The sequence below is a fragment of the Balaenoptera physalus genome, assembly GCF_965194825.1.
Source record: "Balaenoptera physalus genome assembly, chromosome: 9".
In the NCBI taxonomy this organism is placed as follows: Eukaryota; Metazoa; Chordata; class Mammalia; order Artiodactyla; family Balaenopteridae; genus Balaenoptera; species Balaenoptera physalus.
Window position 1 is genome coordinate 25561143 of NC_138888.1, and position 27441 is coordinate 25588583.

Here is a 27441-nt window from a genome sequence, read left to right on the forward strand (position 1 = left end):
ATAATTATTGACTATATTCCCCACACTGTACATGTCATACCTGTGACATTTATTTTGTAACTGAAAATTTATACCCCTTAATCTCCCTCACCTATTTCTCTCCTCCCTCCACCCCCAGATAATAATTTTAATGAATAGTTCTTATTCTTTTTTCCTAGTTTAAACAGTGTGCCTTTTCAGGTTTTATTTCTCAAACCTATTGACAGTTGTTTGATGGTGAAACAAGGGATTTATTTTTTAAAATAATAATCTTTTGATATTAATAAAAGCCTATTCCATTTCCACTGCTTGTGTTTAATGCTGTGACTTTTCAGATGGTGATACCTATATTTCGCTAATCAAACAGAAGATGGTATTTGTATTGTTTAGCAGTGTTATATCATGGAAAGATTTTTTTTTTTCAGTAAAAATTTAGCCATAGTAAGTACAGTGATATGGGGAAAATAGGCTTTAAGCCCTTGTGATCATAAATTGAAGTCTGTTTAAAAAGAAAAAAAAAAAAAATCATACCCCTTCTCCAACAGTTGCTACCTTGCTAAATGGATTCGTTTCCTTGAGCTGTTGTACCAGAGTACCACAAATGGGGTTGCTTAACACAACAGAGATTTCTTCTGTTCCGGTTCAGGAGGCCAGAAGTCTGACATCAAGGTGCCTGCAGGGCCTTGCTCCCTCCCAAGGCTCAGGGAGAAAATCCTTCGTTGCCTCTTCCAGCTTCTGATGACTCTAGGCATTCCTTGCCTTGTGGCCACGTAACTCTAATCCTTGCCTCTTCACATGGCCTTCTCTGTGTGTCCTTTTCTATCTCTTCTAAAGACACTGTTACTGTCCTTAACACCACCCTAATCCAAGATGTCATCTCATCTTGATCCTTATCTCAAGCATGCCTACAGAGACTGTATTTCCAAATAAGGTCACATCCTGAGGTTCTGGGTAGACAGGAATAGGGCGGTGGGGCGGGGGGAAGAGAGACACTATTCAACCCATTACATTAAATTATAGATGTTTTAACCTGTAGCTTGGTTAGATGGTAATAGGCAAGAAGCTGTCATTGATCATTATCAATTTTGCATATTCTTCTATTATATAATTATTATATAACTTATCACATTGTATTACAGTTATTTACCTACTTGCCTCTTGCATTAAATCATAAGAAGGCAAAGATTGTCTTTTTTCCTGATATAATGCACCTAACAAAATGGTTATTTATGTTATATTAATATACATATCTACATATGTCACAGCAAAAAATTAGTGGAGTAGGTTAGAAGGATAGAATCTTAGAGTAATTTAGTCCCTACCTTCAATCCGCACCTTTACAGGTCAGGAATTGCTCTAGAGACCAGCTAGATAAGCCTACAGATGTGGCTACAGTCATGTTCTCTTTACTTTCCAATTCAGTGTTCTTTCTAGCACATCAAATCATCTCTATATTAAAAGGTTTAACTGTGAGTATTCATAGAGTGCTGTTAAAAGCATGCAACCACCCCAAACCCTGGGTACTAACCTATGTTTAGAAGCCTTAACTCTCCAGGGTGTAGAATTTCTCTCGCTGTGTACAATTTTAAAAGTTGAATCTAACCCACAAGAATACTTTCAGGAATATCTTTGCAATTCATACATTGCATAGAACACCACTTGAGATAGGAGAGGATGAAGAATGACTCCGACCATCTGTGGGGAGGGTCACATGTTGAGATGGGAAAGGCTGAATCAGGTGGTTCGACTTTGATCTTGAGGCAGCTGCTACTTAGTTGAGCAAATCACTTCATCTCTGAACCGGTTTCCCCAATGAGACGAGCTGGTTCCTTCCAGTTCTGTTCTAAGAGTTAATATCACTGTTTGTCATTCCACATGCAGGTTTCTTTTCATCCCAACTAGCTTCTGGCTAAGAACCTCTTCCATTTCTCTGTGGTCATAGCAACTAGTACAGTGACTTCCTCACGGTAGGGAACTTATTAACCAGGCCCTGCTAGAGATACTGGAAGGTGAGGAGCAGAAACCCAACGAGGCTATGCTGAACCTCATGTCAAAAGCCAGAAGACTCAGAGCATCCGTCGTATGTAGCCAGGGCTGCAGCAAGCACCCCAGGACACAGACAGACAGATAGATTGGTTCTGAGTCAGTTTCCTGTATCCTGTGGAGTCGAAAGGAAGACCTGCACACAGCAACGGGCCTTGTGAACAATGGTCACTTCCTGTGGCCAGGAGAGTCTGAGGGCGGGGGGTGGCCACTCACGGTTCAGACAGCACTTTCAGGCAAGGTGCTCCCGAGGCCACATCTGTGGACTGTTTCTCTTCAGATCTGCAATAAAACTCCTTCTCTCCCTTTTTAACCTGTGTTAAAGGGTTTACAGTAAAGTAAACCTTGAACTTGCAAGAGTGAATTTAGCTTTCCCGTGGAGGGGGAGATAAGTAATACTCTGCTTATGGGTACAATGGCGTTGGCTATTCACATACTCCGATGCCAACTTAACTATATTAATCTTTGTTTCCTCGTGTGAAAAATGGCAGTGCCATAGAAGTTTTAAAAAACCCTCCACACGCAGGAGGGAGGGGAATATGGGGATATATGTGTATGTATAGCTGATTGACTTTGTTGTAAAGCAGAAACTAACACAGCATTGTAAAGCAATTATACTCCAATAAAGATGTTTAAAAAAATTTTTTTTAATTAAACAATCAATAAATAACCCTCCACGTTTTTTATCCTAACACACAAGTATATTAATAGTAGTAGTAATAGTGGTAGTCGACACTTTTGTAGTGCTTTTACTATTTGTCTGGCACTGTTTTGAGCACGTCACACATAATCCACCCATTTGTGTAGACTCAGCTGTGCGCACAATTTCATATCATAACGTTCAGTGCTAATTCTGTACCAGTATATGAGTTGTTCCACATCAGAAAAAAAGAGTGTGACTAGCAAAAGAATAATGATGTCAAAGAATAGTTGTGAGAATTAATAGCAAACAGTGAAACCGAATCGAGCGATTTCTTTTTTGTGTTGTGGGTCACGTGAGCTGCCCCATCTGCTGCAATGGAAAATGCTGAGAGATAAGAGAAACAAACGGGCTGGCTCTCGTGCTGCCCCGCACCGGACCACACGAATATCGACTGCTCACCCCCGGCTCCCCTCACTTTCCAAGATGATCCTGGCTGATTCCAGGGTGTGAAACTCCGTATGAAAGATAGGGAGGTGTCAGCAGCTCAGCCCAGAAAGCTGGGGATTGGGCAGTGGCTTCCTGTAATCCCAGGCGCTGGCTGACTGCCCCGCTCTTGGCAGTGAGGGCTGGGAGGTGGGCTGGGAGACAGCTGTGCTAGCACTGCCGCCTGCACCGGCCCGTGGAGCACTGGCCCCTCATGGAACTGCCTCACTATGTTCTGCCTGAAAGGTGAGGGGGCTTCGGGCCCACTGGGGTGGTGAAGCTACAGTTAGAAAAATGTTCGTTTGGCATCAGAGTCTAAATCCCAGGGCTAGTTCTCTTAGAATCAGAGTTTGAGGGAGTTTTGTTAAGCATGAAAGTGAAAAAGTCATTGTTCTTTTTTGGTTGCAAACAGGAAGAAAGACCTCCTGCTGGGGAGATGGAATTTTTCTTTTAGACAGAGAGGATATTTCTCTGTTTGGATGCGTTTTGGATGTGTTTTGTCATAGGCAAAAGTAATTAAAAGTTTAGAATGAAAGGAAACTTAATAGTCTAAGTGGGAATGGTTTACAGCTGTAGTATGAGTCCTGTTAGAGAAGTTTCCATGCGATGAGTCGCTTGTGTAAAGTGTTAGAGTGAATAGAAAGGGGGAAGCGATTCTGTTGCTTTCGGCTTTAACGTGTGAATCCAGGAATTAAACTAATTTTTAATTAAACTAATTTTTTTTCTGTTTACCGTAGAACAGACTTCTCGTTCTAGCTATGTGTGTATGGGTATAGTGCTTCGGGAAGCACTGGAAGATGGGCAATATATGAATATATGTAGTGATTCCCCCATCAGTTGGAGAGTATTTTCTCTTTTTAGGCACTTATTTTTTTCTTCAACACTATTTTTCTTCCAACTCTTGTCATAATGTAATTAATTTAAGCATTTAAGAATGTGTTTCTTGATGAGATTGTTGGAATGAGGGAGTTAAAATGAATTTCCTTGGAACCAGAGTAGACTATTTTGTTCATATCTTTCAGTGTATATCATTGTGTTGATGCGAAATTCTTGATGGCTTTTCAATTTTGGGAAAGAAAGTGGCCCTGGCTTGCTCTGCTGATTTGCCCCTTTGTCCTGAGTCTATGACTGAAGTGTAGACCAGGGTTCTCTAGTCTCAGCCTTTACAGATTTAACCCTGACACCTTAAAAACCACCACAGTCTTTAATATTAAACTTTGAGTTTGGGTTGTTTGTTTATATGTTGGTATAAATTTGATCAAATCGACGGGGTAAAAGCAGAAAAGAACATCACATCTTCCTCTCCCTAAGAATTCAACTAGGGGCTTCCCTGGTGGCTCAGTGGTTAAGAATCCACCTGCCAATGCAGGGGACACGGGTTCGAGCCCTGGTCCGGGAGGATGCCACATGCCGCGGAGCAACTAAGCCCGTGCGCCACAACTACTGAGCCTGCACTCTAGAGCCCGTGAGCCACAACTACTGAGCCAGCGTGCCACAACTACTGAAGGCCGCACGCCTAGAGCCCGCCGCAACTAGAGAAAGCTGCACACGGCAACGAAGACCCAATGCAGCCCAAAATAAATAAAAAATAAATAAATTTATTAAAAAAAAAGAATTCAACTAATTCTTACTCTAAAGTGTATCTAGTTGCAATGGATTTCTAAGAAGCCCCATCAGCAGAAATGAATTTGAATATTTCTGAAAAATAATTTTAGGTGAAATGAGTTACGGGCTTTCCTGATGCTTTCTCAAAAAATTGTTTGCTCAAAAAAAAAGTGTAACTATGAAGAGCCAAAATTCAGTATCATTGGATGAGTGTGCCTCCTAGCCGAGTGTCATTTCCCCAGCTGAAATCATTATGATCTAATGACAGCTTCCGGTTTAGGATTTTTAATTGAATGCAGGTGTGGAATTGTTGCAGGGCATGACTTCCGCTGCTTCAGCGTGTTTGCCTCCACCCATTCCCATCACAGCAATTTCATTTTATTAAAGAATCTATCAATTTCATGGACTCTTAGTTTCCGAGGTAACTTGGGAGATTTTAGAAGGTCAAGTGAATGGCATGTGATGACAACTGAATGCTTTTATGCTGAAGTGTGTGTTCTAATCAGGACTCCACAATCCCTTTTAAAAAAAAAAACAACCCACTTTCCCATCTCCCAGCAGCCAGGACAACAGTTGACATTTTGCTCTCTTCCTGTGATTTATAGCCTCTTGATTTACAATAATGATTTTTAGGTTGCCCTCTGTCCTACATGTGAGGCCAACCCAAGATAAAGTCATGGTGAGTGAGATTAAACACAGGAATATTAAGGGCTGCTTGTGTTGCTTTGTGTTCTTAACTGCATTTGTGTTTCCCTCTGTTGGAGGCTTTTTCAGAGGACTTCATTAATTGGCCTGTTTCTGTGGCTCCCTGAGGTCCTAGGAACTATTGGTTATGATTAGCGTGGGTATTAAAGGAAGCATGATTGCCCTTCTTTTGGGTTCAATCGTGTCTTTGTGTATTTCTTTTAATTGTTGAAGAAAACACATCAGACAGCCTCCCACATGGATGCAGGGTTTCCTTTTCTCCATTTATACTACTTTTTTTCTGAAGTCATGTCTACTCAGCTTTTGGTCAATTTGGTGCTAGAAAAAGTGCCTTCTTGGAAGAGAGATGTCATCTTTGTCACTGTTGTTGGCTATAATAGCTCGTATAGTTACAATCACCCTCTACTGTTGCCATTGAAGTAGCTCGGATACATTCATTCCACCCACGTTTGCTTCCTATGGGCAACATCTGAGCTCCCAGTCTCTGGGAAGATGTTCTCTCAAGTTCTGCCAAGGTCCCTGTCGTTAACAAAGCCGAGGTGTGTTGTTCCTTCACCGTGTAATCAGCAGTCTGGGAAGTGAGTTTCCAGCCAGTCAAATAATATGATTCGCAGGAAACTACCATGCATATATTGTATACCATTCATGGATGACTTTATTCAAAAAATTAGAATAAAATATTTTTACCTCCAAAGCTGCATGGAACATAATTATGTTTCTCCGAGACGATTCAGAAAATGCAGATTTCTTAATTACAGTGCACCAGCTTCCTCTTTATAAATATTAATTATCTTTTCAGTACATCTCTAACTCTGAAGACTATCCTTTTCTTTTAATTTCCAATCTATCACAGATAAGTATTTTGTAAAACATAAAATCACATGCTGTGGGCTGTCACCACAATGTCAAACAGGTGTAATAAAGTTCTTAAACATTTTGTTTCGTTTCCTATAGTAATCTTACTGTAGACTGGTAACAAAGCGTTGGCACTTGTAAGTAGACACATCTGTATAGTTAGTAGACACTTCTGTATTAGTTTCCTAGAGCTGCTATAACAAATTACCACCAAGTGAGTGGCTTAAAACAGGAATTTCTTCTTTCAGTTCTAGAGGCTAGAGTGTGACCTCAGGTGCTGGCAGGGTCTTGCTCCCTGTGAAGTCTCTAGGGCAGAATCTTTCCTTGCCTCTTCCAGTTTCTGGTGGCCTCAGGTATTTCATGGCTTGTGGCAGCACCTATGCCTCTGTCTCCACATGGCCTTTCTACCTGTGGGTCTCTCTGTGACTCTCTGTCACTTGATTTTCTTATTAGGACACCTGTCATTGGATTTAGGGTCTACCCTAATCCAGTATATGACCTCATCTTAACTGACTACATCTGCAGACTCTACTTCCAAATAAGGTCACATTCTGAGGTTCCCAGTGGACATGGATATTTTGGGGGGGACATTAGTCACCCTATTAGAATGGACCATGCATAGTCACATGGATTGAGAGTAGCATTATAGGAGGTGTATTTAATGGAGAGCTGTAAGAATGGCTGTCCAGTGTAGCTGCTGTGATGATGTATTTGAAATGTGTAGCATTGCAAGTTTGACAAGTTTGTATGTGTAGGTAGAAGGGTTGAAGGTACCCACTACGATCAGTCATGCAAAAGAAAATGTTGCCTTTTTATTTCCTGTAAAGGATCCAGTTTCCTTCATGTACTCTGATCCTGCTGAGACGGGGAAAAACAAAAAACAAAATTGAACTTCAGTTCACTGCAGTCAACCCAGTGTGAGCCAGAAATTTAAACAGTTGCATTAGCTAGCTCAGGCTGTGGGATGAATCGGTCTCTCAGAATTCTCCTATTATCTCCTTCTCTCCAAAGTGGATTCTGTTAAGTTCCTCCCTTATTAATATAACAGAAGTGATGCATGCTAAGTTATGTACTTTTGAATCATTGACTTTCTCATTACCTAATTTTGGAAATGTTAAAGCAGGATGCTTCCGTGTAGTTGCGTTTAAAACATAAGGTACTTTTTAGTGTCCGCACTCTTAATATGGAAAGGATTAATGCATACATCCTTTTGTACGCTTAAGAATAATTTCAGTACGTTTCGTGAGAATCGTGAATCTTAATTTCGGAATTTAATATTGATTTTACCTGGCCTGCATTCTCTCCAGGGATTTAAACCTGGCTTTGGGGTTGGACTAGATTCTTTCCCTTACTCTCCTCTTACTGTCATCCAAGATCCAGAAATTGAGTTTCATGGACTGGAAAAGTGGTGCATTCTGTAGAGTGGGTGTATCCCAGCTGCCTACATACTCAGCATGGTAGGGTCCTGTCTGCATCCTTTTCTGCTTCACAAGTTACAGATTTAGGAAAGCCTTTAGGTTGTCCAATAATAGCAGAGTTATGTTGGAGATTACAGCTATGAACTATGTCAGGCATGTATTTCTGTTCCCGAGAGGGCAGTTCATCGTAGAAATTCAGCTCTGTCCTTCCTCCTCGTGCACCCTGGAACAGATCACGGGCCTCTTTCCAGTTGTCTCGTGTATGTTGTACATGTAAAAGAATTCCTTAGATTCTTTTCTTGGCAGCATTTGGAAAATAATGTCTGGAATCAGAAACAGATTTGTTATTTCTGTGCTGAAACAAGTGCATTTTTCAAGTTAGCAAGCAACCATTTGCTCTGGAAGGTTCCACACCCCTTCTTAAATCCAGTAATAACCTGTCAAGTAAGTGTTGAGCAAAGTTTATGCAATTTTACTATTTGATTCTGAGCATCATTTTAAAAGGCTTGAACAATCAAAATGCAAAGTGACCCTGGGAATATTGCATCTGTGTGAATCTGGACATTTCATTATCATACATTCAGATTTTGAGTTTTACTTAAATTAGGAGCAGCCTTTAGGACCGTAGTCCTGCAAGCCTTTCCTCCTTTCATTTAAAAATTGCATATAATTGCTAGCCGATAACCTATAGCTACCAAGAGGAATTCACATTTGCTAAATCTGCAATTTAAAGTAGCACTTTTAATAAACACACTGATGATATCATGCATTTTTCAAACTGGCGGGCAAAGCCCTTGAAATTTAATAAACCAAACAAAGCTAGCCCTTTATTTCCTTTGTCTTTCCCTTGAAAACTTTCTCATGCTTTCCAGTTCTCTTTCTTCCTTCCACTACTAATGAAAATCTTGCTTTTACATATGTTGCAGTAGAAGCCAGATCACTGTGCTGAAGAGGTGATATAATAAAAACTAGGAGATGCCATCCTTAAGGAATGAAAGAGCAGTTAACAGAGCTTTGCTGCCCGAAGTGTGCAGGGCTGGGGGTCTGCTTGTCTGTGGAGCATGCTCTGTGCGAGGATAGTGCCCTGGGTGATTTGGTGGAACTGAATCAAATGACTCGAATTACCAAAAGCTTTGGCAGAGGTTTCCGTTAGATTCTCCATTTGAACATCTCCTGTCCCGTTTTTGCCTATTTTTGTTTTCTTTATTTGCTGATTTCCGTGTCTCTTTTTTTCTAGTTCTTCCCTTTCCTCCTCTCCTCCTCCTCTGTTTGCTCATTGAGGGGGCTGCATTATACCTAAGCCGGATTGAACTCCCTCTAGTTACGAAGGTGCAGATCAGTAATCTGCACACGCGTTAGTAAAGGTGATAGTTAATAGACGAAGGCAGATGGACCAGTGTGATAAAGGCAATTTACCACTCAGGACATCATGTCACCACCATCAGCCAGGCACAAAGGTATGCAGGGGTATGTATTTTTCTATTTTAAACATCAGCAGACAATACTGCCGGAACAACCTGAGTGAGGGCCTTTAAGCAATTAATAGCTTTTGCATGATTGAACGTATTGGGGACGCAGGGTAAGAAGATGGATATTCCTAGATTTGAAAAATGTCCATTGTTTTGTAAAATCATACATAGCAGTTGGATTTGAAATTAAGAGGTCTTCATTTGACAGGCAGTAGTATAATGACAAACTATTGGCTATCATATTAGCAATGTCCATTCTCCATCTGCTGATTATGTCATGTTTATCGGGTTTTGTTAACTTAAATTGGGTTTAGAATTTGTATTGTTGTGACTGTCAAAATGTGGCTAATACTGAGAGCCATTGAGACAAAGGCCATGCTGGCTTGAATGAGGATTTAATTTGGGGGGTGGGCTTGCATGATAAGAGCAATGTGAGCGCTCGTCTCCACTTCTGCATTGGAATGTCTTCTTATAACAAAAAGATATAAATAGCATAAATTGAGCTTTAGGAACTGGGAGTTGAAATATAGTTTAAGTGAATTTATATTTAAGTGGAGTATATAGGGTTTTCAAAGGTCAGATTATGTATTACATGTTTGTTCTTGAGAAATTTGGCAAGAGGCAAGACAGCATTTGGAAACAAAAGAGAAAAATTCCCTCCTCTGATGACCATAAGAGGACATCTATGCTCCTTACGGTTTTATTTCACTGCGTGAAACTGTGCGACCTTTGGAAACTTTTAGAATGAAAGTTGGGACACGTGCCTCTGCTCTCTGATATGTGGAGGGGGAGGGGCGGAGGGATGTCCTGCGACTTGCCCGGGGTGTTCTTAGGAGAGGGAGGAGAGAGGGGATCCAGAATGGTTAAGGTGGCTTCAGGAAAGGCAGGAGTCCAGGAGATTCCACAGTTGGTAGAAGGTTGGCTGGGGAAAACCAAGAAGCTGAGAGTCGTGACTTTTCTGTTTTCAAACAGAAAAGGTTCCTCAGCAAATGAAAAGGGAGCCCCAGAAGATGCCTGTGAGGTGGCATGGTGAGGGAGAACAAGGCATGTGGGAGCACCTAGCCCCAGATGGTACTCCGTCTCTCCTTCCTTGGCCATCTCTTAGAAATTTGGAGTTTTTCTTTAACCCATTCCTCATTTTTAAGAGGACAAAGGAAGCTCTAGTTCCTTCTTTTCCTGCAGAAGTGTTGCTATAACAGAATACCTAGTTTTATGCAAAAAAAAGGCCAGTATTATCCCAAGGTGGCTAATTTATATATCTAGATTCATCCAAAATTTTGTTGATATTCTGAAATACCTCTGAGGTTCATCACGTCTGACCAAACTGTTTTGATAGAATTTAGGGTGTGAGTATTAATTCATCAGATGTTAAATGGGTACTTACCATGTGCCTGGCTCCCCCCGCCCTAGGAAAGCCTTCCGTCTCCCACGGTCCTGGACTTCTCCCAGGCCCAGGTCTCCTCAGCACCCAAGACCTTTCCAGCTGCTTTCCTGTCCTCTCAAAAGGCACTACTGCTTGCGCCTGATTTTGGGGGTTCCTCTTTCCCCAACACTGACTTTGAGAACAAAGCAAAGCCAGAGACTTTTTAAAGGGTTTCCCTGCTAATGATGACCCAGATAACAAAACATTAACAGATTCATCTATGAAGAAGATTCAAGAAATCCCAGCTCTGTCCGTTAATAACATAAGCTTGAGTAAAGATCTCCTTAGCTTTGAGAGTAGCAGCTACCTGACAAAAGATCAAGGATTAAATAATAACTTACATAAAATGCTGGACCTTTTCTCACAAGTATGTAGTAACGTTAGTTAGATGTGACCTCTCTAAGTGCTTCATAAAGTTACTGATTTAGACTTACCTTGGGCTTGTGCAAGTAAAGACCGACTTCTACCACAATTTGCGAATACAATGTTAACTATCATATATAGTGAAAAAAGACAGATATCCTTCTGGTTTTTCACTGCAACATATTTACACCAACTTTTGTAAAGTTTTCTGGAATCACCGTTGTATAAATACACCCAGATGAATACAAAGAATCATAAGTCACATATACTGGCAAATGAGCACTGTAGCAACACAAATATTTTGAAAGCGGGGGAGGCCAAGGAGAGTATCCTGACGCGGTTCTAACTGCTCCAGCGGAAGTGTTTGCTCCCACAGCAGTTGAGACGAAAACCATTCCTTTTTGGAAATGGAAATGTTCCTGGCAGAACAAATACTTGATAAAAGTTTAAAACAAGATTTGGGCTGCTCGTATGGTGCCTTTTATAAAACTGCTTTGTATTAAAAAAAAATCTCTCCATATCTATAGATGAGAGGAACGGATGGGTGGGTAGTTTTATCCTTCATAGGTAGACATGTCCTTATTTCAGGTTGACTGTTGAGGAATCGGTAACTGGCTCTCCTTGATCGCTGGAGTATTTCTCCTTTCACTCAATTCCTTCTTCCATTGTTAATTGGCCCATTTTCCACCTCAGAGAGAACAGGTTAGTGAGTGTACGAATTGTCCAGCTGAATTGTCAGTAAATTACAAAGGAAGTTAAAAAAAAGTAGCAGACTCGAAAGATGACATTGTGCGTCCATTCCTCCAAAAAAGCAGTGTCCATAAACCCCGGAAGGACTGAATGCAGATGAGTAAATTTTTGATGGCTTTAAGCATGATTTAAAGCATTGGTTAACATGAGATAAAACATTAGTTTGATATTTGCCATCACTTTTAGGTTTGGGATTATATGATTTCAACAGAGACAGCTTCTTTTCAGTCACCTATTGTGAACATCTAAAGCTTAAAGGTCCAGTATGTTTTCTGCTTCCTACAGAAAGTTAATGTTGGTATGGCAGACATTATAAATCTTTATTTATATGCTTTTTTGGCTTATAGTAACAAATTTGTCTAGAAGTGAGTTTGTCTTAGTTGCTCCCCGCCTCTCACTCACCTTCATGAAATCGTTGAATAGATCCATTGTTGGAGTGTTATCTGCAAAAGATAAAGTGTCTGTGAACTGAGGGGAAAACAGGAGCCCCTAAAATAGATGAGATTCCTTTGGCACATGACATACCAAAGGCTTCTCCCCGACTGCTATTTTGGACAGTGTTTGACTAGGTTTTCTTTAATTTTCCCTTTGCCTCATTTCAACATTGGAAAGTGACCTTCCTGCTCTGTGTATGAAGACCAGCTACCTTTCTCTGTCTCCCGCTTGATATTGGCCCCTAGCAACTCTGTGATGTCTGCGATTAGGTCAGGCTGAGGGATGCCCGATAGAGAAGCGAGAGAACAGGCAGGCTTCTCTCTGCCAGAGTCGTGCTTCCTCACTGCACAGCGAGAACTCTCATGTCAATTCTAAGATAATTCTCTAATCAGTGTCAAGAGCCCTTTGCTGCTTTTCAGTAAGGGACTCTAGTATTTGTGATGTACTGATAATTCCCACATTTCTATCTCCAACTGGTACCTCTCCCCTAAATTTCAAATGTGAATATCCAACTGCCTCCTCCACGTTTCCAACTGGATGTCTAATGGACTTCATGAACTCCTGGTCCCCTTCCCGCTTTGTCCCCACATCTGTCCCACTGCAACCGACCTCATTTCCATAGGTGGCAAATCCACTTTTGCAGTTGAGCAGGCTATAAACCTTTAAGTCATATAAGATTCCTGTTTCTCTCTTAACCTCCCCCGTTTAATGGCAGAAAATCCTATTGACTCAATTAAAAAAAAAATCTTTTCTGGGATCTGACTACCTCTGGCCACTTCTACTGCCAGCTCCTTGCCTGGGTCTCACCTGGACGACTCTCACAGCTTCCCTTGAGAGCCTGTTTTCAACCCAGTAGCCAGAGTGAACCTTTGAAAACCTAGGTGAGCTCATGCCACTCTTTTGCTCAAAACACCTTTCACTCAGAGTAAAAGCTCAAGCCTTGGCAATTTCTCGTTGTTTTGGGAACATCAGTCACAGGCCAAAACTAAACCATAGAGGAGAAAAGTGGTTTTCTAAGAACCACAGAACTTGTAGCTGTGTCAGATCCTTTATTCTGGCAGAAAATGCAAAGGTTTCGATGCTGAAACCACAGCCCCAGGTGAGTAGTGTTCTTGTCCGGTGCTCATGGAAGGTGTGGTCTTTAATGAGATGCCTTCATCTTTTCTGCAGTGGGAATGAAGATCATTCCAATCTGTCTCATTTTATCATCAAATGTAGCCATTTGTGTATTTAATGCAGCTACCAAGGTGTACCTTTAGTTTTTAAGAAATAAATTTGATAAGAGAGTTTCTGTTGGAATTTTGGAAAATTGATTCCCATGGCTTTTTTTTTTTTGGGATAGGGATTAAGTTAGAACTAAACAGTAGGGAGCCTATGCATATTAGGAAGCTAACAGAAATATTTAATAAGCAGCTCAGTTTTTATTCTTATACATATACTTGTTTTGCTGAGCCTTGGTTTGTTATAAGGAATATCAAAAAGTCCTCTCATGATAAGTGCTTGATATTTTACTCTTTCATAGAACCCCGGCTTTTTTCTTTTCCCTTTCATAGCATTATTAAAATGGAGGGCAGGCTCTGACCCACTCATTGAGTGAGATTTGCAGGTTCTTTGTGACATACCACGTCGTGTGTTTGGTAGTGAAAGGTGCTGTGGCTTCCCCACTAGATTCTAAGCTCCTTGAGGGCTTATCCCGTTATCTTGACCAAGAAAGAATTCCAACTGGTATTTGTGATTAAAGGAATGAAATGTAATATTTAACCTAGTTTAGGTGGAAAGGACTTCATCCATCACTCTCCATGAAAATAAATGGACTCTTCTGAGGATAACTTAAAATAGAAAAGTGGATTTTTCTACTTTCAATGGGACTGAAAATATGCAGACAATAAGCAGAGCAAGAAAGATTTTTAACTTTCAAAGTTTTATTTTCTATAGCAACCTGATAGAAAAATCTAGTGCAACGATTTCAGTCATTAATGGCTTGTTAAGATGGGGAAGCTGATCAGAGAGGAGGAGGAAGGTTAATGTGTTTCTAGAAATTCAAACATTCAGAACAAATGAGTCTAGACTTTGTGGTGACAGGGAGGGAGACATGCTTCCCAGGTACCTTCTTGGTCTTTGAAGTGGCAGGTCACCATCAGGGAAATGGCCAGTCCCCTGCTGGCTCCTTTCAAGCACCGTCCTGAAGTGGTTACACTTCTCCTAAAGGACTGGGGATTTACTCACTAAGGAGAAGCGCAGCCTTTAAGCACTTTCTTCCCTCTTGAGTTTTCAATTGGAAAAAAACAAAAACAAAAAACTCTGCTCCAATGCATAGTCCCATGAATGGGCAGTTGACTGTAGATAAAAGGAAAGTGATAAAATTATCTTTAGAAATATGAGATTATTTTCTCTTAGCAAGTCATCATTTAAATATGGGACTTTTTCCTTTTTATATCTATTTAAATATTTCTATTGAAATTTTATCTCATTTGACCTTCCTATCCCTGATTCTAAATTTTCAGATCCACTGGATTATTTTCTAGGGTTCCCCTGTATGCATTTCACTCTATTTCCATTACAACACTTGTTCCCCATTTTCTCCGTCAATATGCTTACAAGTTGGTCCCTGTGTTTTTCTGTCCATGTTAGGTACTATGAGAACAAGCTGGTTATTATTCAGGACCTTATATCAGAGTGTACCTAGAGGTGCTTTATTAATATCTGTTAGTGAATGAGTGCTTAGCTGCATTAAGGACTTTATTTCTTCCCCTTTACCTCTGTGAACTATTATGGTTATTAAAAATCACAGGAACTTTAACCTGTAGGTTGTGTTTTCAGCTCAAATAAAACGAAAACGGTGGGCCCATCCATCATTTTAATGACCAGTTGAGATCTTACTAAAATGCACATTTAGGATGGTGAGCCTGAAATCTGCATGATGTGATTAACCAGGAGTAAAATTTTTGCATGTGAAGCAGAAAGACTCTTAACCTAGGAGTCAGAGAGAGTTTCTCATCCTGAGTCTATCATTTACTGACTCTGAGGAAGCCACTTAACCACTGAGCCATTTTCCCCATCTAATAAATAGAAGTGGCTGCCCTGCCTACTTGATGGGGTGATTTTGTGGGAATCAAATGAGATAAAGTACCTGGAATGTTATTGGGGAAACTGGCAATTCTCTTGCTTCCTCCTCTTTCATTTTCCTATACTTCCTGTCAATTCCCCCTTTTTAATATGTTCTGGAACCTGCCTCTCCTCTTCATCCCCTGGGCTAGCACTGCCTTAGTTTGATGACTTAGCATTTCATGCTTTTATTGGTTTATTGGGAGTCTAACTTTCTGATTCTAGGCTAATTGCTCTCTGATCCCCTACTTCAGACCCTATCCAGAATGTAACAGACCTCATTGTGTTTCTTCTCTTACTGTAACTCTTCAGTTCCTCCCCCCGCCCCCAATAACATTGCCTTCAGGATAAAATTTAACTTCTTTAATACGATGCAGGGGAGCCCTTTATAAAAGAACATCTCCTTCAACCTCAATTCTCACTTGCCTCTTCCCCCATCCATATTCACCACTTTTGCTCATCTTTCTTTGCATGTGTCAGGACCCTCAGCTTAGGAGGACTATCTGTTTCTCCCGTCACATCTACCTAACATTTAGATTGGACCAACAGGACTTAGTTCATACATTACCTCGTCTTGGAATCTCTCCGTCACTAACATTCCAAAGCCGGTTTTTAAGCTCTCCTCCGTGCTGCCTGTCACATTGTCATGCAGCTGTCTGTCTTCTTGTGCTAGGCAATAGGAACCTAGAAGGCAGGGCATGTGTATCAGTCATTGTCCTTTATGCTAAGAATCACATAAGACTTGATTGAGTTAATTCATTCATATTTGAAAATCTTTAAAAAAATGAGGGAAAATTCTGGTGTATCATCTGGCTTAGTATTAGAAGCAAAATAGAAAACATTACCCTGCCCGTGTATAAAGTTATAAACTGTTCACACCTGGGATACTGAGGCTCATTTCCAACTGTTCTCTTTAAGTAGGTTCCAAGGAGTTGAAATGCATTAAGAATTGCACAAGTAAGATTTTTTTTTTTGGTCTGGGAAGAAGTAACTATGCCAAAAAAAAGTCCTAAAGTAATTTGGGTTTTACCTGGGTAAACCATGTTTGGGATGCAGGACCACATTATTCTGTAGGAATAAATGACACGGATATTGTCAACCAAAGCCAGGTGTTCGGGTCTAGGGATTTATGACCTGGATGGTGGTGCATACCAAAAATATTAACCCATTCAAGACAAGTACAGATAAACAATTTAATAATGGAGCCATAATTGATTATCAAGGTAAGATAGTATGTTTGCATATTCTGGAACTCAGGAATCCAAATCATGGAATACTGCTCCTCTGCTCTACCAACCGTGATATGCAGACTCTGGCCCCATGATGTTCATCACCTGGCGCCATGCCTGTCATCGTGTTACACTACATGGCAAAAAGGGACTCTGCAGATGTAATTAAGGTTACTACTCAGTGACCTTAAGAAGGGGAGATTAGCCTGGATTATCTAGGGTGGGCCTCATGTAATCACGTGGGCCTTAAAGTGCAGAGCCGCTGGCGAAGGGGGAGTGGGAGAGGCTCCAAGTGTAGGAAGGATTCAGTGTGCTCTTGCCAGCTTGAAGATGGGGGAGCCACCGGGAAACCTTGAGAAGGAACTGAATTCAGCCAACACCTGAATGAGCTTGGAAGCAGCTCTTCCTCTATAGTCTCCAAGAAAGAGCCCACACCAGACGACACCTTGATTTAGGCCTTGTGAGACCCTAAGCAGAGAACCCAGCCAAGCCTGCTGGACTTCAGAGCTGTACAGCCCTGAGATAAATAAGTGGGTATTGTTTTAAGGTCCTGAATTCATGGTATTTTGTTAAAACAAAAATGGGGCTGACGTATGGGAGCTTCTTAGTTTGGGAACCTTTCTGTTAGGACACTTGATTTCCGGTGGCCCTTCATATTGAATGGGCTATGTTTGACAGACACTGAAATTAAATGCTTTCTGATAGCTGTGAGGGGTCTTTACTTCTGGCTGATCTGAGATCTTTCCCTGACCTCCAGAACATCAGAGTTGACCCGAAGCATGCCCATGAGTGTGTCTTAGACTTCTAAAGGCTCCAGTGGAAAAATCAACCAGGGGAATCTTACGTTATTATATGCTGACTTTGTTCAGGAAAGGTTAACAATAATAAATCTGAGGAATGAAGATTGTGTTTGGTAGTACAGTATCAAAGGCTCATTCTCAATTTTTCCAAGTGTTGTATAAAAGTAGGACATTTGAGATGTTTACTTCCTTTTAGCATAGTTTCTCTAATATTGCCTTTATGAGAGCTATTCTCTGTCAAAGGCCCCCTCAAGCCCCAAATGCTTGAAATATACTAATCTTTTGTTAAGGAAAAGAGAGAGGATTTGATTGTGACTTCATTTAAGAAATACTGTACTCTCATGTTGCAATTCTAATAAGCTATTCATTTTATTTGTGATGTACAGGACAGGCAAAGACTTAAGTCTGGGCCATGCTTTGTCAATGTGGTGAATTTGTCTGTGTTAATATTAAAACAGTTGACTTGGTATCAAAATAGGAAACAGTTGTGTCTGCATAGGATGATAATAGCAGAGTCAGAAATTAACAGAGTTGATAACCCTGCTTACTCACTGGCCTTTGTAGAAATTGACTTCGGTCTAGGAGGACAAATGTATCTATCCCTCTCAGAACACGGAATAACAACCTTATAGATAATTCTTTGAATGACTAGTTGAAGAATGAAAATTAAAAGGAATAGGCTACTGTCTTGATGGGGCAGCACCGCCAACAAAGTTTAAAAACCTGACAAAATTTTTTTTTGCTTGCTTTGCTTATTTTATATGTGTAATGAATTTGAGATATAATTTTGACTTTGGAAATAAGAGTTTCATTTGACCTTCTGCACATTCATTTCATCCATCAGATATTGTCTACATTTTCTTGTTTTTCTAAGTCAGTCTCTTGTCTTTGTCTCTGCATATTTATTTTTTCAAAAGAAACATTTACTTAGTATGAGAGCAAAGCTCCTGCCCAGTGGTGTTTGAAGACCAGGCTGGCTACTAAATTGTCTCTCTCCATTTCCTTTCTTCCTTGGTCCTCACAATTCCTTGGGCACACTTATTAACCTAGATCTACTTATTTATTGTTTTTCTTCTAAATATGTTTCATCCCTTCCTTCTGAGTGGAAACCTTTGGGTTTTTTCTCTCCGTTCTACCACTCTTTATAATTCTTCATTACTCCAGTTTCTCTCTGAGTATTAGGAATATATTTTAAAAAGAAATATCAGAAACAAAATCTTGATATTTTAGGCTTTTCGTATAATCATCTGACATTATATTTACTTACAAAGCCTTCTAATTATGTCAAATAACTTGCTTTCTCTCCCTGATCCTCTCACCTGAGTCTCATGTGTACAATTTACTAGTGCCCAGTAAATTACAAAGTATGAACTGGAAAATGGCCCATGAACCTCAGAGGAGGAATAAATTAGGAGACAGGTCTGGGATCCAGTTCACAGGCTCTTGTGTGGAGCTGTCTGATCACTGGTGACTTCAGCTCTGCAGGGGACTGTATGGCAGGGGGCAGGAGTCACCTACCTTCCCTGCGTCTCAGCTCTTTCACCTCTAATATACAGATGGTAATTCCCTAACTCGTGAGATTTTCATGCACTTTAAATGGTATAATGCATGTAAAGCTTGCCTGGAACCTGTCTAGACCCAATAACTGTTAACTGCCATTTTTCTTTCTGTCCTATGTGTGTGTTAAATGCCACATAGCCTCTGTTAATCTAACCGCTGTTTGTGACACTGTAGCGTCAAAGAGGATCCTTTCACTCAGCGTTTTGTTTCCTAAGTGGATTGGTAGGGATCATACCCACTGGTTTTTACTCTTCATATGCAGATGCTCTCAGCGAGTGTCCGAACACCGGTAATCCTGCTGCACTCTGATTTGCCAGTGACGGGAGCTATAAACTCAGCTGCTATGCACGAACGAAAATGAGGGGATTTGTTCTCATAGTGCGACAAGCCTTATAAGCCTTATTACTCTGTTGTCACTTCATATTTTAAAAAGAACAGAAACTTTTGCTGTTGTTGCACTTTTGCCTTTCCTGCTTCACTGTCCCAGGCTGCTGTTTGTGAGCCGCATTGGAACGTTCATCTAAATGTCTATGTGGGTTTTGGTGTTTCATTGTGGGGTTGTTTTTTTTCTTTTTCCTCTGCACATAACTTTAGTTTCTAAAATATGTAACTACGAAAGAAAGCCTTATCCCTACAAAATCCAGTGCAGCCTCACAGCGCTGTTCTTGACCTCATATGTCAATAGGATAAAAAGGAGGAGCCCGAAGAGAGACAACATTGATTTGTGTGCTGCTTATACAGCTGGCTCAATTTGCTCTCTTGTTTAAACACTGCAAAGCAAAGACAAAGAAGCTAATGTTACACACATTACAGGGTGTATTACCTTTTTTAAGGCATATCTGTAAGTGTAAAGAAGCAGGATAGATGCTGGGGGAATTTTAAAAAAAGGACCAAGATTGACAACATTTTTATGGGTATTATCAAGATGGATTTTATTCAACTTAAGACCCTGTGTCAGGTTATTTTAAAATTCATTAGTATTGCAGGTAAAAAATAGAAGGAAATGAGGATATTTAAATACAAAAGTAGACTCTTGAAAGTAGTGATACAGAGAAAGTTAAATTTCAAAACTGATGAAATGTAGTCAAAACTGCATGCAGAGGAAAATTAGTAAACTTACATGTTTGTATTTTTAAGCCAAAAAGAATAAAAATCAAGCTCTTGACTCCAGGAAAAGTATGAAGGTTCATAGTTATTGAAATGGCTTATAATAAAAATTGGAGAAAAATGGCAAACCCACTGGAATTTGTTCATATATTACAGGTGTTCTGGGTAAAAGAAGAGAGGGCAGGGAAGGGGCATATATAAGAAGGAAGAGAAGTGGGGACTGTGTATGACAAAATATGAGGTTTTAGCATTGTGACCCGAGGATAAAATTTTAAATTTTATCTTTAATCTTGTGATCATTTTGGCCAAATATTTTCAAATCATTTTTTTCCCTAATAGACTTCCTTATCGGATCCCCAAATATTTCCCCAACACTTAAGTTGTCCTTAGAACTCTGCTGCATTCCCTCACGTATCAGCGTAGCTAACCTCCAATTTTATGTTGTCTTTTATTTTGCAACAAAATAAAATGGTTTTATATCTTCTTGCTCGGGGTGCATATAGTGATTGTACAGGACTGAATTCTTGCTGTTTCTGACAGGCCAGTAGCATCTCTTTTATCTATCTATATCACATAAATTTGTGCCCCAAATAGAACTTTGAGCTCAACCTGTGTGGTTCTGTCGTTATAGATGTGAAAAAAACCAAGGCCCAGACACAGTAAGGTTCCAGGTCTCACCTATCAAGGTGTGAGGACTAGAAATGGCAATCCTTGGCCAAAGGCTACTCTGTCTCTACCAGTTTGTAGCCAGCCCAGTTATTATATGTGCCAGCCCTTCCAAGACCCTTTCAACCAGTTTTCTCTTTGGCTTTTATTACATGAAAATTTGGCAAGAAGGGCTTCCATCATTCAGATAATTTTCAAAGGCAAAGACTCTCCTTTTAATTTATTTTTGATATTTAAGAATGGTCCTTTGATAATCACAGGAACATGCCTTCAATATTTTTAAATTCTGTTTTTACTTGAGTACTCACTTGATGTGGAAGAATACCTTTAAATCACTCTACTGGTCTTTCCTCTGTGGAAAACCTTTTGGCATTATCTACGTAGAAGCTGGATTATATGCACGCTATGAACCAGCAAATTCCCCTTTTAGTGATGTACCCAACATAAAGATATAAATATGTTCACCAAATGACATGCATGAGAATGTTCACAGCTGTACTTTTCATAGTAGCCCCAAATGAGGAAAAAAACAAATGTCCACTAATAATAAAATGGGTGAATAAGTCTGTTACCATACAGCAATAAGAATAAACAAACTACTGCTACATGCAACTGCCTAGATGGATATCACAAACATAGTGTTGAGTGAGATATGCCAAACACAGAAGAGTATGATTCCCATCATATAAAATTCAAAAACAGGCAGAAGTAATCTTTGGTGATGACGTCAGGGTAGTGGTTACCTTTGGGACATGAACAGGGAGTTCTGGGAGCTGGTAACCATCTATGTCTTGATCTGGGTGCTGGTTACATGGACGTCCACTTTGTGGCAATTCAGTAAGCTGCTCACTTAACCATTTGTGCACTTTTCTGTACCCGATAAAAAGTGCACTTAAAATCCATGCTTAAATTTAGCTTTCGGTTCTCAGGCTTTGTGTGCATCTATGTGGGGCTTGGCTTGCTGTGTCTGCTTTGTTAAGTGCTTATTCCTTCCGTAGGCATCCCCAGAGGGCCTGTGGGGTGGCGAGTAGTTAGGAGGGGGCTTCCAGCATCCCATACCTGGTTTTAATTCTTGCCCCACCACTGGACAAGCTTACGGCCTTTGAAAATTACTTGGCTCTGTACTGCGTCTCTATTTCCACAACGACAACTCGGGGCTGTAATCAGCATCAGTGAGTTAAATGAGATAATGCACGGAAATGGTCAACTCAGAGTAAGCACTATTAACTTCTAGCTATTGTTTTTATTTTGTCTCCCTAAAGACTGTTCTGTCCTTTAAAAATACAGAGCAATCTTGCTATTTGGCACCAGGCTAGACCTACAACATAGACATGGGTTTGGGCTTCCCATTCTTATGTCCTTAGATTTCATACTCTCCATTACTCTTCTGTTCCAGTATTCATGATGATTCCATGTCAAGAATTCCCAATCAAGGGAGTCAAGAATTCCCCTGTCTCAGTGCACTGTCTTCTATTCCTGGAGATACGGAGCTATTTTGCTCCAGCTTTTTTACCTTAAAATGTTCTCATTAATCCATTGCCTTCCCCACCCCCTCCACCTCCCAATGATAATTTTTTCTTCCTAAATACAAAAAAATGCGGGGTGAACTGCAAGACATGGGGGACAGACTTCCCGTAATTGCCTTACTGGGTACCTTTTGCCCAAATGAGTGATTCTTCTCAGGAATGTTCGGAACCTGTATCCAGCCATTGTTTGCTGGGAAGATGGAGATCGCAAATGCTATACAAAGAGATCAGGAAAGGGTGAAATGGGGGGGGTGGAGACCCGTTCTTTTTTCCATTAATGAAACTCATTGATTCAGAAAATAATCCGCTCCCTTTATGCCTAAAGATTATTGTCATTCATTAACCCAGAGTGTTGAACCTTGTTTTGTAATGTGAATCTAAAAAGGACTTTTCAGTGACCCATGGACACAGAAACAAACCAGAGAGCTTGAAGAGAAACAGACCAAAAATTTTCTGAAAAGGGATGTTATAATGATGTATTTCAGAGTTTGAAAGTACTTTCTTGACCTCACATATCCTTTACATGCCCACCCATTTTTCTCTTTGTCTTCAGAGCAAAACATGTTAATAAAACAGGTGGTCTACATCCAATCTCCTCGCTTTCCCGCCGCCTCTTCACTTTTTCGTGGATGTGGATTTGGATTGCCGGTCGTCCACTGCGCGCTGTGCATCCCCTCAGGGCACTCGCAGCTTCCCTGCGGCCGGATGCAGCGCTTACATTTTTATCTTTGCCTCACTTTAGTAGCACATTCTGTGCACATGACTATTTTCCCCCCCTTGATACAGTTTCCTCCCTTAGAGTTTAAGAACCTACTTCATTGGCCACTTCTTGACTCTTTCTTCCTCTTTCTAACCAAGAGCCTTAGGATTCAATCCTCCGTTCTCTTCTCTACCTGCCTTCTTTCCCCAGGTGTTCTCATTCAGTGCTTTTCAGTACCTTTTGTATGCTCATTTCCAAGACTTTTTTAAAAAATTTATTTTATTCAAGTATAGTAATTTACAGTGTTGTGTTAATTTCTGCTGTACAGCAAAGTGATTCAGTTATACATATATATACATTCTTTTTCGTATTCTTTTCCATTGTGGTTTATCACGGGATATTGAATATAGTTCCCTGTGCTATACAGTAGGACCTTGTTGTTTTCCAAGTTGTTTTTAATCTCCGACCCTGGCCTCTCCTCTGAGCTTCAGACTTAACATGCAATTGGCCATGTGAGATTTTCACTTGCGGGTCCCATGGACGGCTCCCTTGGCGCATGTTTTGATTCCCTTCCCCTTCAACTGTTCCCCCTCCAGGGTTCCCTTTCTCAATAGATGGCATCACTAGCCTCCCCCAAGGTAAATTCTGCAAAAAACACCAACAACAACAACTGGAGTTAACTGATCCCTCCCTTTCTTTCTGTCCCACATCTAACCTTTCTATTCTACCTCCTAAATATGTTTTGAATCCACCCATTTCTCTTTTTTCAGCACCATTTCAAGCCCCCATTATTTCTTGCCTAGTTCACGACAGTAGCTCCCTACTTCCTGTTACTTGCACACAATCTATTCTCCACACAGTGGAAAATTGGATAGTGGTCAGAGAGATCTGGTCGAAGCTCATGTGTTTGTTCCAGAAATTAGAACTCAAGGTGGAATTGACCAACTTCTCATTCAGGCTCTGTTGTCACTGAAAGAAAAACACCCAGCATCAAGAGTTGTGAGTTTTATTCAGGGTCTTACTGAGGACTGTAGCCCAGGAGACAGCCACTCAGTAGCTCTGAGGAAACTGCTCTGAAGAGGCAGGAGAGAAACCAGTTTATGTGTGATTTTTGGCGAGAAAATACAGGCAGTCAAGCATATGTCTCGGTAAAAGGTTACTGCTAATCACAAAGAACCGATATGTCAAGTGAATAATTTTAATGCTTTTCTATGTATGGGAAGATGCAGGGATGTGGGGTCATTAAAATTCTTCCTGAGATATGCATCTAACTGTCTAAGGGACCTGCTTGTCCAAAGCACAGAGGGCCTCACCCTGGCATAGTCTTAATTTCCTCTCAGGGTGCCCTGTCGGTCAGCAACCACAGCCGGTCCGTGACTTAACCCTTGCAGAGCTCGGTGGTGAGCATTGCTCTCTGTTCTTCTCTGTTCATACCACCATAGACAGAGAGGGCTGACGTGTTTCTTTTTTAGAGATAGAACATTTCAGTAATATAAATGGGAAGCAAAGAGTTACTGATCAACCCTCTCTGAATCCTGAAATGGAGGGAATAAGAAATACGATATGGCCAATGTAAGTGTTCTGGATCCTTCTCCAGACATCTTGTTAGAAACCCTTAGTCGTGTGTGGAGGAGCGTCATTTCTGAAGTGTGAGAAAGAACTAGCACCAGACAACAACCTGCAGACACTGTGCTTGTTTTCAAAGATTGTTTACGAACGTTGCCCCGCTCCCTGTTGCTCTTCTGACGCGGACTATGGATCGTGACGATTAAAAAAACATCTTGTACACATGTCACACTCGCCTTGCAAAATTAAATTATTCATATATCGAGATGGCAGTAAATTACTTTCTTCATCCAAGATGCCATTTCTCTGATTTTTAAAAAACTGGGTAAGAACATTAATATTTAATGCTTTTATTTTATAATATCAGGGTGTTTATGAAGAAATCAATATTTTTGAGTAATGAGATACATAGAAATTCCATGTGATTGTCATTTGTTTCTAGATAAGACTTTCTTCAGGTCATTTTATCAAAAGGAAAATTGGATAGCAAAATAGAATTTTTTAAGGAGATTCACTAAATTACCACTAAATTGTGCCTTGAAAAAATACTGCTGAAGATATTACCATCTACATGGTGCTTTTTTCCTGCCTCATTTCAGAGATGGCTTATTTGTGCAGTGCGCTCAGAAAAATTGTGTTCTCTCAATAGATGCTCACCTATGGAGTGTTTAATTCTTCAGTGGCATTTTAGAATGTGTAAATATCAGAGTTTCTATGTCACTGCTTAGATTATTCAGTCTTCTTCCTGAGAACACATGATATAGTAGAGAATTAAGGCCAAACATAAACTTTTCTAGCATTGTTTCTGTTCATTTTTTTTTTCCAATTTTAATTACATAAGGTAGTTGGAAAAGTGAGTTTATCGAACTTGCTCTTTTAATTTGTGAAGTCAGATCGCAACAACCTATGGAATAATTCTGGTTTCTTGAAAATCATTCTTTTGAACCTTCCACTCTCACCTCTATTGCCATTATTTTTCTTATATACTATGCATTTGAGCATGTATTTTAAAAAATCTGCTGTAATTTTTTTTTTTTTTTTAAGTTCTCCAAAAATGAAGTCTATGGAAAGAAACCAATCCTGGGCTGTGTTGAGTTAATGTACTTAGTAGGTGACCGTGTTGAATACTACTTGTGGGCCACTGATGCAATTTGAGTAAAAGAATTCTCCAACTTTCTCAGCTGCTGATTTAGGAAGATCAGATGTAAATGACTATATTTCTGGATCTGAATCAAAAACAGATATAAAAGGTGACAAATCCCAATTGATTTTGGAGCCTCTTGTAATTGTTCTTTCTCAAGAACTTGGCCAGAAATCCTTCAGCAGTTTCTGTCACTGGCTCATTCAGCTCCATCTCACTCCCTGTCTGGCCTGACTTCTCCTATCACGTTAGCTAGGCTAACACCTTCATTTCCCAGACTCCCTTGCAGCTAGAGTTGCAGGTACATGACCTAGGCTCTGTCACCCAGACCCACTGATTGAATTTGGATGCCAAACTGAGGAATCATAGGCAGTGGCTGTGTAGGCTGTTTGGATCTCCTGGCAAGCCCAGAAGCACTGGTCTCTTGCTCTTCAAACATTTGCTTCTGTGGACACTTGACATCCAGACTTGTACATGATCAGTGATAGCCAGTGATGACCAGCAGGTGGCGACAGCGGCATCGTTTCATTGTAACAGTCCTGACTATGTGATGTGTAAACTTATCCTCTGGCCACCTGGAGATTCTGAAAGCTCCTTAAGGTCCCTCAGTAATTCCTCTTACCTTAATATAATGAGTGGATTCTGTTTGCATCTAAGTGTTCTGGCATTGCCATCATAGCTGCTTTAATAAAGTGCTGGCTGTCCTGTTTTAATTATCTGATGTTCTTTCCCTAAACACTGATGTTCTTTCCCTAAATACTGATAGTGGCTAGATTTTCTTGTGTATTCTTTATCAGAATTGATGCAGTATTTCAGAGTTGTATGTAATTAACATTGAGGAAAAGACAGCGTTTTAAAAATAAACAAACTATGTTATTTTTCATTTATGGTCTTTTTTATAAGATACATTTCTTTATTTTTTCCTTTTCCGTTATAGGTTATTATGAGATATTGAGTATACTTCCCTGTGCTATACAATAGGTCCTTGTGGTTCACCTATTTTATATATAGTAGTGTGTATATGTTAATCCCCAAATCCTAATTTATCTCCCCCGACCCCCGCTATCCCCCCTCTATCCCCTTCAGTTACCATAAGTTTGTTTTCTATGTCTGTGAGTCTGTTTCTGTTTTGCAGATATGTATATGTAAGTAATATATGATATTTGTCTTTCTCTGTCTGACTTCACTTAGTATGATAATCTCTAGGTCCATCCATGTTGCTGCAAATGGCATTATTTCATTCTTTTTTATGGCTGAGTAATATTCCATTGTGTTTATGTACCACATCTTCTTTATGCATTCATCTGTCGATGGACATTTAGATTGCTTCCATGTCTTGGATATTGTAAATAGTGCTGCTATGAACATTGCCTGTATCTTTTTGAATCAGAGTTTTCTCTGGATATATGCCCAGGAGTGGGATTGTGGGATCATATGGTAACTCTTTTTTTAGTTCTTTAAGGAACCTCCATACTGTTCTCTATAGTGGCTGTACCAATTTACATTCCCACCAACAGTGCAGGAGGGTTCCTTTTTCTCCACACCCTCTCCAGCATTTATTATTTGTAGACTTTTAATGATGGCCATTCTGATCTGTGTGAGGTGATACCTCATTATAGTTTTGATTTGCATTTCTCTAATAATTAGTGATGATGAACCTCTTTTCATGTGTCTGTTGGCCATCATTTATGGGCTTTGTTCATGAGCATACAGTTTATACAAACCCCACTCTTAGAAAAAAAGAAAAATCAGTTTGTCAAGGTAAGAAGTAATCAGGAACTAAAATATTCATTCAGAATTGTCCAGCAATATGAAATTGAAAGAGAGACTGGTGAGACTAGAGGCTAACATGAGTCAGTAGGTGACTGTA

At 40.1% G+C, this 27441-nt stretch overlaps 1 protein-coding gene across 13 annotated transcripts in view; it reads left to right on the forward strand.

Moving 5' to 3' along the window:
- NHSL1 (NHS like 1) overlaps positions 1-27441 on the forward strand; it is a 233874-nt gene that overhangs the window by 128206 nt on the left and 78227 nt on the right. The window contains exon 2 of one of the 13 annotated variants that reach the window (XM_082474377.1): positions 1861-3394. The exons of 10 other annotated variants lie outside the window; for them this stretch is intronic. In XM_082474377.1, the coding sequence (XP_082330503.1) occupies positions 3379-3394 (16 nt within the window). In that variant the 5' untranslated portion in view covers positions 1861-3378. Of the gene's footprint in view, positions 1-1860; positions 3395-3881; positions 9199-27441 lie in introns of those variants that run through there. 2 more of the 13 variants (XM_082474388.1, XM_082474376.1) reach the window with 2 other exon arrangements.